General features: G+C 40.2%; 2 protein-coding genes across 6 annotated transcripts in view; one reads left to right on the forward strand and one right to left on the reverse strand.

Annotated features, from left to right (window-relative positions):
- Positions 1 to 14,190, reverse strand: part of asb2a.1 (ankyrin repeat and SOCS box containing 2a, tandem duplicate 1) — a 39,675-nt gene that overhangs the window by 3,312 nt on the left and 22,173 nt on the right. For 3 of the 5 annotated variants that reach the window (XM_067417454.1, XM_067417455.1, XM_067417453.1), the window contains exons 3-8: positions 9,832 to 9,951; positions 8,716 to 8,885; positions 8,459 to 8,614; positions 7,959 to 8,204; positions 7,695 to 7,866; positions 7,475 to 7,525 (exon numbers count right to left, since the gene is read on the reverse strand). In XM_067417454.1, the coding sequence (XP_067273555.1) occupies positions 7,475 to 7,525; positions 7,695 to 7,866; positions 7,959 to 8,204; positions 8,459 to 8,614; positions 8,716 to 8,885; positions 9,832 to 9,951 (915 nt within the window). The remainder of the gene's footprint in view (positions 1 to 7,474; positions 7,526 to 7,694; positions 7,867 to 7,958; positions 8,205 to 8,458; positions 8,615 to 8,715; positions 8,886 to 9,831; positions 9,952 to 14,190) is intronic. The other 2 variants (XM_067417456.1, XM_067417457.1) reach the window with 2 other exon arrangements.
- Positions 1 to 14,190, forward strand: part of ppp4r4 (protein phosphatase 4, regulatory subunit 4) — a 104,601-nt gene that overhangs the window by 2,336 nt on the left and 88,075 nt on the right. The window lies entirely within an intron of this gene.

Here is a 14,190-nt window from a genome sequence, read left to right on the forward strand (position 1 = left end):
ACTCACAGCACAGCTCGCAGCTGGAGGCATTTGTGTAAACGGAGCTATGTAATCCAGTAGCTTCGTCTTTGGGAGTGGCCTCACAGGGCAGCGAAGCATTCTGGGAATTGTTATCTTTCATCCCCATGAGACAAAAATACATTTTCTTTATTTTCTCAGTCTAGACACCAAATTCAAAATTTTCACATTTCTACTACATTAATTACCTAGCCTCAAAATCTAGACGCACCCTAGCGGCAGCAAATCTAATCTACGACTTTATTCACCATTGTCTTCTCTTCCGCTTTTGTTTTCAAACCTCAAATAAAGATTCAAATGGTCATGAATCAGCGTATTGATTCATGATTTGGATCGCGTGTCAAACTGCCAAACTGCTGAAATCCTGTGACATTGGCAATCCGAATCATGAATCAATATGCTGACTCATGACCATTTGAATCTTTATTTGAGGTTTGTTCAGGTTATAGTGTGACTACACTTAGAAACACTGTCGGACTAAATATAAAAAATCTTAAACTGTAGGGGTGTCAACAATAATCGATTCGGCGATGCATCGCGATGCGGGGCATGAACGATTCAGCATCGATGCGGCAAAGTGCCATAATCGATTATGTCACTGTTTATTTTCTGGCGGACGATAAAGTTGTAAAGTTTCAAATACTTCCGGTTCCGGGCGCAATTCACCTTTATTCCACAAGGTGGCAATGTCTGATACCCAATGATGAAGTGACGTTTCACTCATAGTTACCTCTGACAGAAAACGAAACAATAATTATAATCTGCAAAACTTGAAATGGGTTAGTGATTTACTTCAGAAAGCAAGTACTAAACACAATCATATGTTAGTGTCACTGTCTCTTGATGATGGATGTGGTCAAGAAGCTGTCAGTGATCAAAATATTGATTTTGAAGACATTGAAAATGAGTTTGGAGAATATGCTGGAGATCGCGAATATGAGGCAGATGCTGAAAGTACTGGTAAACGAGCTCTGACGAGGACATATGATGATGGTATTAAACATCTGCTCAAACTGAATCCTTCCAAGCTCCAAAAGGTAACGAAATAGGTTTTATTTTATTCTTCTGTAGCTGTTACTCTAAAATCAGGAGTTTTATATATTATCACGACAGGTAGAGGTCTATCCATGTTAAATATAGATCTGGGTCGCTAATGACCTGAATATGTAAGAATGTTTGGTGAAACAGTCATGCTGTCAAAAAAAAATTGCATTTTATTTAATTACATTTTATTTTATTTAATAACTTTTATGTCAAAGATACAGGAGACACATAGCAGCCAATACAATCTGTTGTTTAATATCTGCTTGTATTGCCTCATGACTGATGAAAAATTTGCTTTGTGTGCAGTAGAATTTTGATGCATCACAATGCATCGTAGAATCGAATTGAATCGAATCGTTACCTGGTGAATCGTAATCGAATCGAATCGTGAAGGCAGTGCCAATGCACACCCCTATTAAACTGTGTTCCGAAGATGAACGGAGGTCTTACGGGTGTGGAACAACATTAAGGTGAACCTTTAATTGACATCAATTTTTATTTTTGGGTGAACTTTTGTGAGAGCTTTTCTCTGAGAAAAGAACAAAGAATGGCACTGAAGTCATTCGTAAAAAGGGAAGATGTGTTCGGGGTTTTGTGGACCAGATACAGTGAATGTTTAATCTATCAACGAGCTCCACTTCACGTTGCTCTGGTTGATTGTAGCGCTATCCTACTGTGTGCAGGGGGAGTTTGAAAGACGACCGTTTATCCCGCCCCTCGGATTGAGCCCTGTCAACGGTGAGTTTCCAGACCAATCATCTTGATGTGGGTCTGGCTTGTCAGGTTATTAATGACCCAGTTTAAAAACAGATTCATCTACCCAGCACTGAAGTACTCCTTTAAAGGGATAGTTCACTTTGAAATGAAATTGTGATATGTTTTAGCTTACCTCATGGGCTTCCGAGATGTAGGAGTATTTGTTTCCCCAGTAGTTTCAATTTTGATAATTTTAGGTCAAACCGTTCTTGTCTGTGCCTCACATAATGCAGGTCTATGGTCACCACCTCAAAGAGCATACACAGAGAAGTCCAAATTAAAGAATCCCCCATCGTAAGTACACACTGATGGCCTAAGACACGAAACAAGCGGTTTGTGTGAAAAAACGAACAGTATTTATATTGTTTTTACCTCTTGTACACCACTACGTCCGACTAATCCGAGGGCGTGCGTGCGTGTTTCCTGTTGTGACATTTGCGCGTTCTGGCTTTAGTCTGCACAAGCACGGAAAGCGCCGGAAGTGGATCTCTCGCGCGTGTATGTCTCTCATTGTTTACACAGAAATTTGGGAAGTGTTACCTTTCACTGTGAAGATCTAAACATATTTAGACGTACAGGACATCGCAATGGAAGAAGATTTCGATATACTAACAGACAACGTTGAATTTTTTTCACAACCATATTTATTTGAACCAGAATACACTGATCAAGAACTCAGAGCGATGGAGGAAGCATCCGATGCATCAGCACGTCTTCAAGCCTCAGAGAGACAGAGATCTGAAGAGCATATGTTGTCACGAATGGAACAGCAATGCCACAACTACAAGACGACGAGGACATTGACAGTATCGCATCACACACCTGCCTGACTGAAGATCCTGAGTTTTGGCCGTGGTTGAGTCCAAGCATTTTGCACGTTGTGTGTAGTTTGCCACGTATAAACTGGAGGCGACGTTCAAGGCCAGAGGGACCCAATGGCACGCTGTCAATAGAGTGAGTAATGTGTTGGATTTTTTATTATTATTGCAACGATTATAGGTAGGTATGTCAGTACTATGCGATCCACTCCTTGCTTTCTAAAATCATCAGGGGAAAAATTATCGCTGCAGACCCTTTAGTATGTTTATGAGTGTGTTGATATCCAGCTGAAGAGCAATCAACCATAACTCCAAGAGAGCACGCTCATAAAATGGGAATTTGTGAAAACTCAGACTAAAGCCAGAACGCGCAAATGTCACAACAGGAAACACGCGCGCCCTCGGATCAGTCGGACGTAGTGGTGTACAAGAGGTAAAAACAATATAAATACTGTTCGTTTTCTCACACAAACTGCTCGTTTCGTGTCTTAGGCCATCAGTGTGTACTTACGATGGGGGATTGTTTAATTTGGACTTCTCTGTGTATGCTCTTTGAGGTGGTGACCATAGACCTGCATTATGTGAGGCACAGACAAGAACGGTTTGACCTAAAATGATCAAAATTGAAACTACTGGGGAAACAAATACTCCTACATTTTGGATGCCCATGAGGTAAGCTAAAACATATCACAATTTAATTTCAAAGTGAACTATCCCTTTAAGGATGAAACCTTTCAGTCTTTCAGTCACCATCCTTGTGTTCCTGGTGTCGTTTAAACAGATGGCAGTGGCACTATGGTGTGTTTGGTCAACATTTGGCAAAACGGCTTTGAATACAACAGCTGCACATTATTTAGAGTCTGTTCCTGAGCCAAAGTATGTTCCTGAGTCTGTTCAAGTGTATGATTTTGTTCCTGAACTTAAGTCTGTTCCTGAGCCATTCCTAGTCTGCAGATCTGTTCTTGAGCACGATGCTGTGCACTCTCTACTAATGCCTGCTTACAAACCTGACACCAAGCCTACTCCTGACGTCACTTCAGATCTTGTATTTCACTTTGAATACTGCCCTGTGCCTACATTGGTTAACTCTGCCACTCCAGTCACTAATGTGGATGAAAGGTTTGTATGCCGTTTGTTTTGTGAGGTTTGCCTGGCCGTTGGCTCCACCCTGGAGACTGTCTGTCCAGCAATCTCCGTCCTGGAGACCCTCTTTCCAGCATGCTCCGCCCTAGAGACCCTCTGTCCTGCACGCTTTAGGAACTCTCTACAACCAGCTTTCTGTTCTCTGTCTTTCAGCTCTGCGTCTGCTCTTACGTTTGTAGGAGCCTACCTCTGCTCATTATTAATAAACCTGCTTCATACCTGCCTGGAATGGAATATGACCTTAGATTATACTTGTAAATAAACTGTTTGGATTCTCTCTGATGTATGCTGTCTTTACACCAAATCATAAACCATGAAATCAAAATGGAAAATTTCTATTTATTCTATTATATTACAAATTATTTCCTTACACATCTTTCATTGAAATAACTTCTGCTCCCACTTGCAATGATATCTTTTCTGTTTTCTGGTGATGTGTCTTCTGGCACAAGGATAGGACAACTCGTCAGATCATCCAGGGCAGATGGTAATTCCAGAGCGTACATTTAATTCTGTGTACGGTCGGCCAGCCCATGCAGGAACATGTCCCACTGTGCCTCCTCGATCCAGATTGATTACCTTATCGAAGCTCTGCCAACACCCGTGCCGCTTCTCTGCCAGAGATGGCACGGTCAAACACCTTCTTCAGCTCATCCACAAAGGACTGGAGTGAGAAACGGCACTAACATTTCTGTTCTCACACTGCTGTTCCCCATTAAGCTGCTGGTCCAGTCAGGCAGGATCACCAAAGCCACTTTAGATTCCTCTGACAGGAAGGCAGATGGCTGGAGAGCAAAAAACAGATAGCACTTAGCTGGTAATGAATGACACAATTGTGGCTCACCAGAATAGGCAGCTAGAGTCGATAGCCAAGGTTTGCTCTGACGAGCAGTGAGATTTCCGATGGGATGAATTGACGGTCGGTTAGGTGCAGTGGACAGGTTAGCTGCCTCTGCAACTGCGACCAGCGCTACCCAAAGCCTAAATCTGCTCGACCCCAAACCATTGTCTGTTCCTTCTGCGTTCCATATGAGCATTGTTCCTGGCCAAAATGTCTCAGTTCGGAAGCACTTGCTGGATCCATCTTGGTTAGATCGTTATTTCAGGGGAAATAACAACTGGATCTAATAGCGAATGCATTCAAATAAGGTGTTCATTGAACATAAAATAAATACAGAAAACAACACATATGATCAGGTGTTGTATAGCAGCAATGATAAAGTAACAGGTTTTGTAAGTGCGGATCAAAATGCAGTGGACTAGAGAAGCAGATTGCCCACTAGTAGAGCTGAAGAGAATTCCATGAACAGCGAAGACCACAGGAAATCCAAACAAGAAACAAACACAGGTAAAGAACTGAGAACAATAGATGGCAAAAGAAGTGGCAGGGCATGAGCAACAACGATATGACAAAAGAATGACTGCAAACACAATGGTAGATATAAGGGGAAATGAAATGAGTACCAGGTGTGTTTGGCTTGATTAGCTTGGCAGTGCAATGAGTTGGCCAGCAACGGTGATAGCTGTCTAGGCTAGAGAAAGAAACGTGAGCTGTGACAATGCAATCACAGCATTAGCAAACCACAATTGATTCAATCAATTCCTGATTGAAAAAAAAAAAAAAATCCCATTCCACTTTATTTAATGTTTTACGCAAGACGTTTCGGATATTCAGAACAAAAGTGAAGAATAGATTATTGCAACTTCCGTTTCATGGTGACTAAAATGAACTGTATGTAAGAAATGTATTTCAGTTCATCATAAAATCGCCCTGATATAACACTAGACATTAAGAAATCATGTTAATTCCAAATACTTATATTAGGGCTGTCAATCTATTAAAATCTTTAATCATGATTAATCGCATGATTGTCATGAGTTAACTCGTGATTAATCACAATTAAATCGCAAAATTTTATCAGTTGTAAATGTATCTTTAATTAAGTTTTAATTAAGTTTTTAATACTCTTATCAACATGGGTATGAACAAATATGCGTGCTTTATGCAAATGTACGTTTATTATTAGTGAAACCATACTTAGAGCATGAAGACTAGACATGTATAAAGGTCAGAGATGTTTATCAAAGAACTAGTTCACGTCTCTAAGCCTAAGCTTAAAAATTCAGAATAAGCAGTGATTTCTCTCATTTTAAAAATATAAATAAATGTTATATTTGAACTTGAACATGAGTTTTTACACTGGCAGTTTAGTTCAGAACAGGGCACAGTTCATATGAAAAACTGGTAATGTGAAAGCTGTCATGCGGACCTGGGAAGCACACCAGTACCACACCATACCTGGAGGAGGTACATATTCCACCAATAGGAATATAGTGTGGCCCCTTTAAGAGATGCACGTTCCCTATTGAACTCCTGGTATTGTGTGTGTGTGTGTGTGTGTGTGTGGAACTGTGCTGCGATTCATGTGAACAGTGTGAAGAACGTACTTGTGAGCGCTCTTGTTCAGAAAAGTAACCTGTGCAGTCGTTTTAGCCGAGTGTAATGTATTTAGTTCAATAAATCACATCTAGGCCTTCTGTAAGTGATGATGGTGTTAATGATTTACCATCGAGAGTGAGAGTGAGCTTGTAGTGCATCGCGCTTGGACTGCAGAGAATGTGCTCGGTATAAAAACACACTTTTCTCTTTCGACCTGGAGTCTAACAAAAGTTAAACAGTAAATATGGTAGCTTGTAGGCAATAACTGCACTTTCAGTTTAGAATAGTAATATTAGTGTTAACTAGGGATGTCCCGATCCGATCAGGCAGTATCAACAATACTTTGTTGATACATGGACCGTGACGGAGAAACTAAAACAAGAGACAACCTTTTTTTATATTTACTGTTGCAATAAAATCCAAAAGTGAAGAATTTATGTTATTTATTACTTGATTGTTCAAGCTACCTCACAGAAGTGCTCTGTTTGTTAGAGTTGTTGAATGTTAAAATAAGGTGAATACAATTAAAATAAGGAACATCCTGGTTCATTTTTTTCCGCTCTTCTTTATTCTTTTTTAATGTATTATAGAAGTATCGGATCGGGACTCGGTATCGGCAGATACTCAAAATCATATGACTCGGACTCGAGGGCAAAAAAACCTGATCGGGACATCCCTAGTGTTAACCATTTTCATTTATTTAATATTTGCTGCTGCATCCTCATGTCTATGGCCTCAATTTCTCCAACTACGGGCCATGGATCAAACAGAAAATGTGTTAATCGCGCAGTTACAATTCTGAAAAGTGCAACTGTCAAAGACGTCAGTCTAGCACATGTTTACATAAAAAACAATAGAAAAGCAGTGCAATTGAAATGGAAAAATGCATTATGTGTGTGATTGGTTAGCCTGAAAGAACATGCGTTCTTTCACTGAAATACTATTATAGGCTACTCAGAAAGAGTTTCCTGCACTATGTATTCAGATTCCCATCCCTAAACATCTCATGCTATCAGGTATTAAGCTATGGGATGATTATGGGCTGGTAAAACTGTTAGGCGAGAAAATGACCCTACACATAATAAACTAGACGAGTTAACAAGACATGATGTATGTCAGAAGAAAGAGCACTTGTCTTAAAAGGTGTTTTGCAAATAAAACCATTTGCTTTTACTTGAGTTAGCTTGAGTTTACAGGTTACAGGATTAGCACCCTCTTGCCACAGCATTGCTGTAAAGAACGCACTGAGACTTACTTAGTTTCGCTGGCATTTTTGCGGGTACACCCGTAAGTGATGAGGTCTTTGCTGAAAATTAATGCAAAATCATGAGATGTACTAAACCTAAACTCTTAAGAACCAATGGCCTTCGCATACAAATACGTTGTATAGATAAACTGTGACCTGAGAACATACCTCCTAAAGCAAATTCCTTAATTCATACAAATTCCTTATTAAGTGAATTCTTAATTCATACCCATCATTGCCGCGCTGGGCAGCAATATGGATTGGCATCAGTCCTGATTTGCCCGGCTTGTTGGCGTCCGCATTTTGAGATAGAAGGAACTCTACAACGTCCTCATGACCATTTTTACAGGCTTCATACAGTGCTGTGGCTCCATCTGCAGCCTGGCTGTTGAGATCTGCACCTGATTGAGGTAAAATGCATTACATTTGAGATGCATTACATAAAAGCAACAATGGAACAGGAAAGAAAATGACAAACAATGAAAGATGTTACCATTTTTTAAAAGCATGCGAAGTGCATCCACTTTTCCACTTTGGGCAGCAACAAAGATAGGAGTAATCCCGTAAATGTTGGGCATGTTGATTTTGGCTCCAGCTTTCACTAGCATCTCACTGATTTCCACATTGTTCCTGCACACACTCTCATGGAGAGCGGTCCAGCCTTGAATACAGTTCTTATTCACAGAGGCGCCGTAATTCAGTAACATGGCAACCATTGCTGGGTTCTCCTTCTCACAAGCTACATATATGTATAGAAATGATACAATTGTACATACAACTGAAGGTCATATTAAAGTAAATACAACAGATCTTTTTTGTAGATCTGGGCTTGTAATGTACAGTAATCTGAATGTAAGGAACGACAATGGAATTGCCTAGAATGACAAATTATTGAAATATCTTTTTAACAAAAAAGCAACATCAAGATAAACTGAATGTTTTGGGGAAGAAAAAAGGTCTTGTTTGATAGGTCTTGTGTGGATGGATGGATACCTTTATAAAGGGGAGTCTCCCTCTCCTCATTGGCAATATCAGGATCAGCCGCATTCTCCAGAAGACACTCCACACATGCAAGCTGTTCCCTGGACACAGCTAACATTAAAGCAGTCTTCCCTTTCAAAGTGCGCCGGTTAACCATGCCAGGTTGAGCTGTTGAGAACAGTGTTCATGATAAAAGCCAGAACAATCTTTTAGAGCTCGGCTATAAAGTTCAATTGAGTAACTGAGTAGTCAATCAAATGAGTGACTACCTCTCAGAAGAATTTTAATGCATTGTTCTTGTCCATAATATGCCGCCTCGTGCAAAGGAATCCATCCATCTTTATTTGGTGTAAGAAGGTTGCAATCAGGTTGCTTAACCAATCGTCTCACTGTTCCTACATCACCGTCCAAAATGGCCTTAACAATAGGCTCAAGCTCCCTAGAGAAAACATTGCTTTTATTTTGATGTTGCAGGTGAGATGATGTTAATTATGGCTCTTGCATATGTAAATATTAAAACATAATATAACATATAAACTATTCCAATTTTAAATTTCAATAATATTTCACAATATTAAGTCTACTGTTTTACTGTATGTTTGATCAAATAAGTGCAGCCTCAGTCAGCATAAAGTACATTTTTTTTTAAAACATTAAAAAAAATTCATACTGACCCCAAACTTTTGAACGGTAGTGTACATTTTGTGTACATTTGGATATACCATACACTGAAACATACAATTTGGACATTCTGACCACAACATAAAAGTTAAAATGTAAAGTATTTATGTATGCATTGCTCTACAAGCGTGACATATTTTATGATAGCTTTCTATTTAATATCATAAATATTATATGTTTGCTGCTTCATGATGTTTTTTTGAGTTACGGTTGCCTTTCTATCAGCACAAAACCAATCTGACCATTCTTTCATGACCTCTGGCATCAACAAAGCATTTTCGCCCACAGAACTGCCGCTCACTGGATTATTTTCTCTTTTTCCGACCATTCTCTGTAAACCCTAGACATGGTTGTTTATGAAAATCCCAGGAGATCCACAGTTCCTGAAATTCTCAGACCAGCCTGTCTGGCACCAACAACCATACCACATTCAAAGTCACTTTAAATCACAGTTGTTCCTCATGCTGATGCTCAGTTTGAACTTCAGCAGATTGTCGTGACTGCTTCTACATGCCTAAATGCACTGAGTTGGCTGATAAGATATTTGCGCTATAACAAGCAGGTGGACATGTCTGCCTAAAGTGGCCATATAATAGTCTAAAATATATTTTTCAGCTTTTATGAAAGTGTACAAAAGCCACACTTTTCTTACACACGTGATAATAAGATCATACTGTCATGTGGGCAGTTAGGTGATCACTCACTCTTCAGGCTCCGGTTCGACTTGTGTAGTTCCATCATATCTTCGATACGCCACCATTCGCTTGCCTGAACCAGTCACAAAGTGGCTCACCAAACACACCCCCTGTGGATCTATTGTTTCTCTTTTGGAGAGAAAAAAGAATTACATTCAGATGGGTTCATTTCATGCTGCCTTAAATCGCTACATATTGCACACATTTTCAGAATTCAAATGAAACATGTTATTGTTGAAATTAAACCAAAATCCACAGCCGGAAGCCTAGAGGTGGATCCAAGTAAGTGGACTGGGGCACAGCAATGGGCAGTGTCTATTTTTATGCATGGTGGCATGTGAACTTGAACTAAGCTTGCACTTTATAAAGTTGGCATTTGAATGAAGATGAACAGGTGTGAATCAGTAGGTTACGCCATCAAAGAAGATGCAGTTCGCATCTGTAAGTGATATATTGTTACCCTAGGGATGCATAATAAAAACGTCTAGAAATTTCATGAAGCATGAGTTGAGATCATATGTCTCTCTGTTTTACATTTAAAGGTGGCATGAACTGGCTTTAAAAAAGGTTTTATACTGTTGTCTCAGGTCAACTAATGACGTTTGTGTGGTTTTACATTTAATAACATAATGAATAAGTAACAGGCTATTTTCTACACTGGTTTTGAGGTTTTGGTTTACTCGACACGTCATCCTAAATAAACCTGTCTCTGACGCGATGACTCCTTTAAATATTCATATTTTTGTGTAATCGACGCGTCATCCTCAATAAAACCATCTCTTGCATGATACCTCAAACTTTCGAATATTCCGATCTAATATGATTTCTGACCTGTAAGGTTGCCAGAATAATAATCATACACGGTGTGTTAATATGCCAGAGGAGAACTGGCCCCCTGATTGAGTCTGGTTTCTCCCAAAGGTTTATTTTTCTCCATCACGCCCTGGTGGAGTTTTGGTTCCTTGCCACTGTCGCCTTTGGCTTGGCTTGCTCACATTTTGAGTTTTCAACTAAATATCCAAATAAAATTAATTACTAAATTACCCACATTTTCGCTATATGATACATTGAAATGAGCTGATGACATCACCGTTTTCTCCAGAGCGACTGTACAGCTGAATCAAATTTTGTGGCAATTTCCTGTTTAACACTGTGAAGCTGCTTTGAAACAATCGTCATTGTAAAAATGCTATAAAAATAAAGTTGACTTGACTCTCTTGAACGCTTGGTTTTAATGGGCACTGGAGACTTGAAAGTAAACGCCCACCGTTAGGATTGGATAAGATTTGTATATTTAATGAGCTTCAGCTTCCCTGTCAGTTCACATGAGGGAGGGATTGTTTTGAAAGCGCCAACCGGAATGATTCTCTTGATTACAGGGCTCGTAAATGTCTTTATCAAACAAACACAATGATTTATCTCTCATCCACACGCAATTGATTGGAATATTATTTTTGTATTACTTGGCCTTCCCGATCGGTAGATATAAGTGCAGATCACACACACACACACACACACACACACACACATGTGCGCACCCTTCAAATATCAAGTCAAGAGAGTGAACAACGTAGATCAAGATGTTATTAGATCGTTATTAGATGCTATTGTAGATCAAGATGAAGGAATGTTATTTCACTTTTTAAAGGGTCATGAAACCCCAAAACACTTTTTTTGAGATGTAAACAGATATGTATAGGCTGCACATCATTGAAAACACTAAGGGTACTCATTAATGGTATGCATATGTGAAAATAGTTATTTTTGCATTTTTCAGAGCGATTTCTGTCTTCCGGTTTGAAAAGCTTAGTCGGAGCAACGTCACAAATGCTGACGTCGGCACTGCCTTTTCGGCCCAAGTATGGGGTGCTAGGCACATGCTGACGTCGACCGCTCCGAGTGAATCTCGATATATATTCATGACATAAAGCTCATTCAGTCCAATCACTGCACTGTAGTATGCATACCAGATAATTTAGTTAATATGCATGAGACAGTCACTTCTGTCAGGCTCGTCTTCCATCATTATTGTAGAGACATGGTGGGGAAGTTTTGGAAGCAGCGTGCGGAAAAGTCACGGAGGAAAGCTAGGAGTTGTGCTGATACGAAATAACGTAAAGGGCGCCGAGCGAGCTGTAACCGGCGCCGTCTGTGGAAGCCTTTGCTACAAAGGCTCGGTAAAGTAAAATTCACCTGAGGAATCGCACGCCGAACCTGCAAGCGTTGACTATCTATGTCAGGAGTGCAAAATAACCAATCTGTAATCTGTAGGCTAATGAACAAAAGCCACGTCCTCTCCGTTTTATTTGTGGTCACAGCCATGCACTATACCGCATGTGTTCGGGCTCTTAGTGAAACAGTGTGCTGCATATTTGGACAAATATAGATTTAGCTGCCGAGTGATAGACAGCGCGGATCGTCACGGCAATGCGCGGTCGAGACTAGCCTCAAACCTCTTCGCTTTTACCCCGATCTAGAATTACACATCTCTGTCACATCGCATGTTGGGTGGTTCACGTTCTCTTATCACGTCGGCGCGTTGTTCATCTTGCCAAACAGCGTGCATATTTGGACAAATATAGTTTTATCACGTTTGCAAAATATTTCGTCATGCAGAATAACATTTATTTTCATTTCTCACTGAATTATGCTGGTTTGAACTTTGAAGAGCTGAATGATTTGCGATCTCTGCTGCACGCCACTCATAGCTCTCTCATTCGCTGTACTCATCCCTCATTTAATCTCTCTGTGGTAAACAATGCCAACGTGAACCAAGAACATGTCTCAGATCCGCTGTAACTGCTGCTGTTGGTATCGCTAATCTTAATGCACCTACTGACACTCCCCTATTTATGCAAACATTCCCTCTTTCCACACAATACCATCCCACCTTTTCACAGTCGACCACTCCCCTTTTAACAAGCTTTTTCAAATCGAAGGTGTGAAAAAACACCGCTGCAGCAGGAGGGTTTCATGACCCTTTAAGATTCACCGGCCTGTCGACAGGCTTACATTTTGGTAGCCCGTCTGGAAAACACATAGCCCTGGGACGCTGCATTTTGCAAGCCTATAATATAACATGTCTGAGTCTGATCACAAATCACAATGAACCAACAGATAAAGTATTCTCCAGCCTGTGACAGCGTGCTAAGGTATGTTCTTTTAGACACCTACACATAATCAAAAGATCTATAACAATGCAATTCTATTACATATAAAAAAATGTTTTACTACATAAGTGTGTTGTGGATGCCAACCCCACCCACAACATTTAAGCTTGGGTTAAGCTTTCGGTCTGGACTTGGTCCATAGAGGAGTAATTATACTCCTCTGTTCATTGACCAATGAAATTGTCAGGGCGGGCGTTTTTACGATGATGGACAAATGATAAGCAGTAACGTAATCATCCACGTCATCAAATGTAGGGTTCTCCGGGAAAAAATTACGTTTGAGGGGTAAAATGTGTGTTATTTTGGCAAGGTTGCCTGCTAAAATTTGCATTCGTGGGTCTATATATCACATAATTGAGGTCACTTTAACCCACAGACTTGGCAATACAGTGCAATTGAGTTCTGTTGACATTTGACAACTAATGTTATGCGTCGCTAGATCTATCCAGTTGAGGTCTTTCCTGGTTCGGTTGAAACACGCCCCATAATTACAGCCCAATGGAGCAGTTTCAGACTCATATTCTGAATAGAATTGAGTATGACCATGTTAGGCTAGTGTTGCACCATTCCTGTCGGATCCAACATAGAAGGCACAGCATTGTGTTTTAATCTCAATATGTCTGCAAATCCAGTGTCGACCTGAAACTTGTTTACAAACGATTCCGCAGTGAAATGAAGTGAACACACGTACAATGTCTTCCCCACATGAGCTGGAATTTCATTAAAAATAAAATTCAACCACACATTCCTAATATTAGGATCTGAAGGAAGCTTATGCAGTGACTGTGTTCTTCCACAACCAGGAATATTGCAATATCTTGCTATCTTTTGCATGTTTATTGCTGCTGGCTAGCTCGATCCTAGCTCTAGTCTGTGGGTAGGGCTACTGAATTAGGCATGCTTATTATTCTGTAGAGGCAGTGTTTCGCTAACCTGGCTATGCCCTCCTACGTACTTCCGCTCAATTTAAATTTTCCTTCAGTACTACGTTTGGGACTTCGGTGTATTCTTAGGTTTTCTCCGAACAAATTTGTACCGGTCCAATCAGCGAACAGAGGGAGTGTCTGAGAACGATGACACTGATGTTGTGCGCTTATCCAGAAGTTAAACCCGGAGCAATAACAATCTTTGCTGGGGTTTGTTGGTTCCCATGATGTTATGGCCCTCCTCCCCAACAGGGAATTCGGGAAAAGTTTGA

Source organism: Pseudorasbora parva, chromosome 15 (assembly GCF_024679245.1).
Source record: "Pseudorasbora parva isolate DD20220531a chromosome 15, ASM2467924v1, whole genome shotgun sequence".
NCBI classification, from domain to species: domain Eukaryota; kingdom Metazoa; phylum Chordata; class Actinopteri; order Cypriniformes; family Gobionidae; genus Pseudorasbora; species Pseudorasbora parva.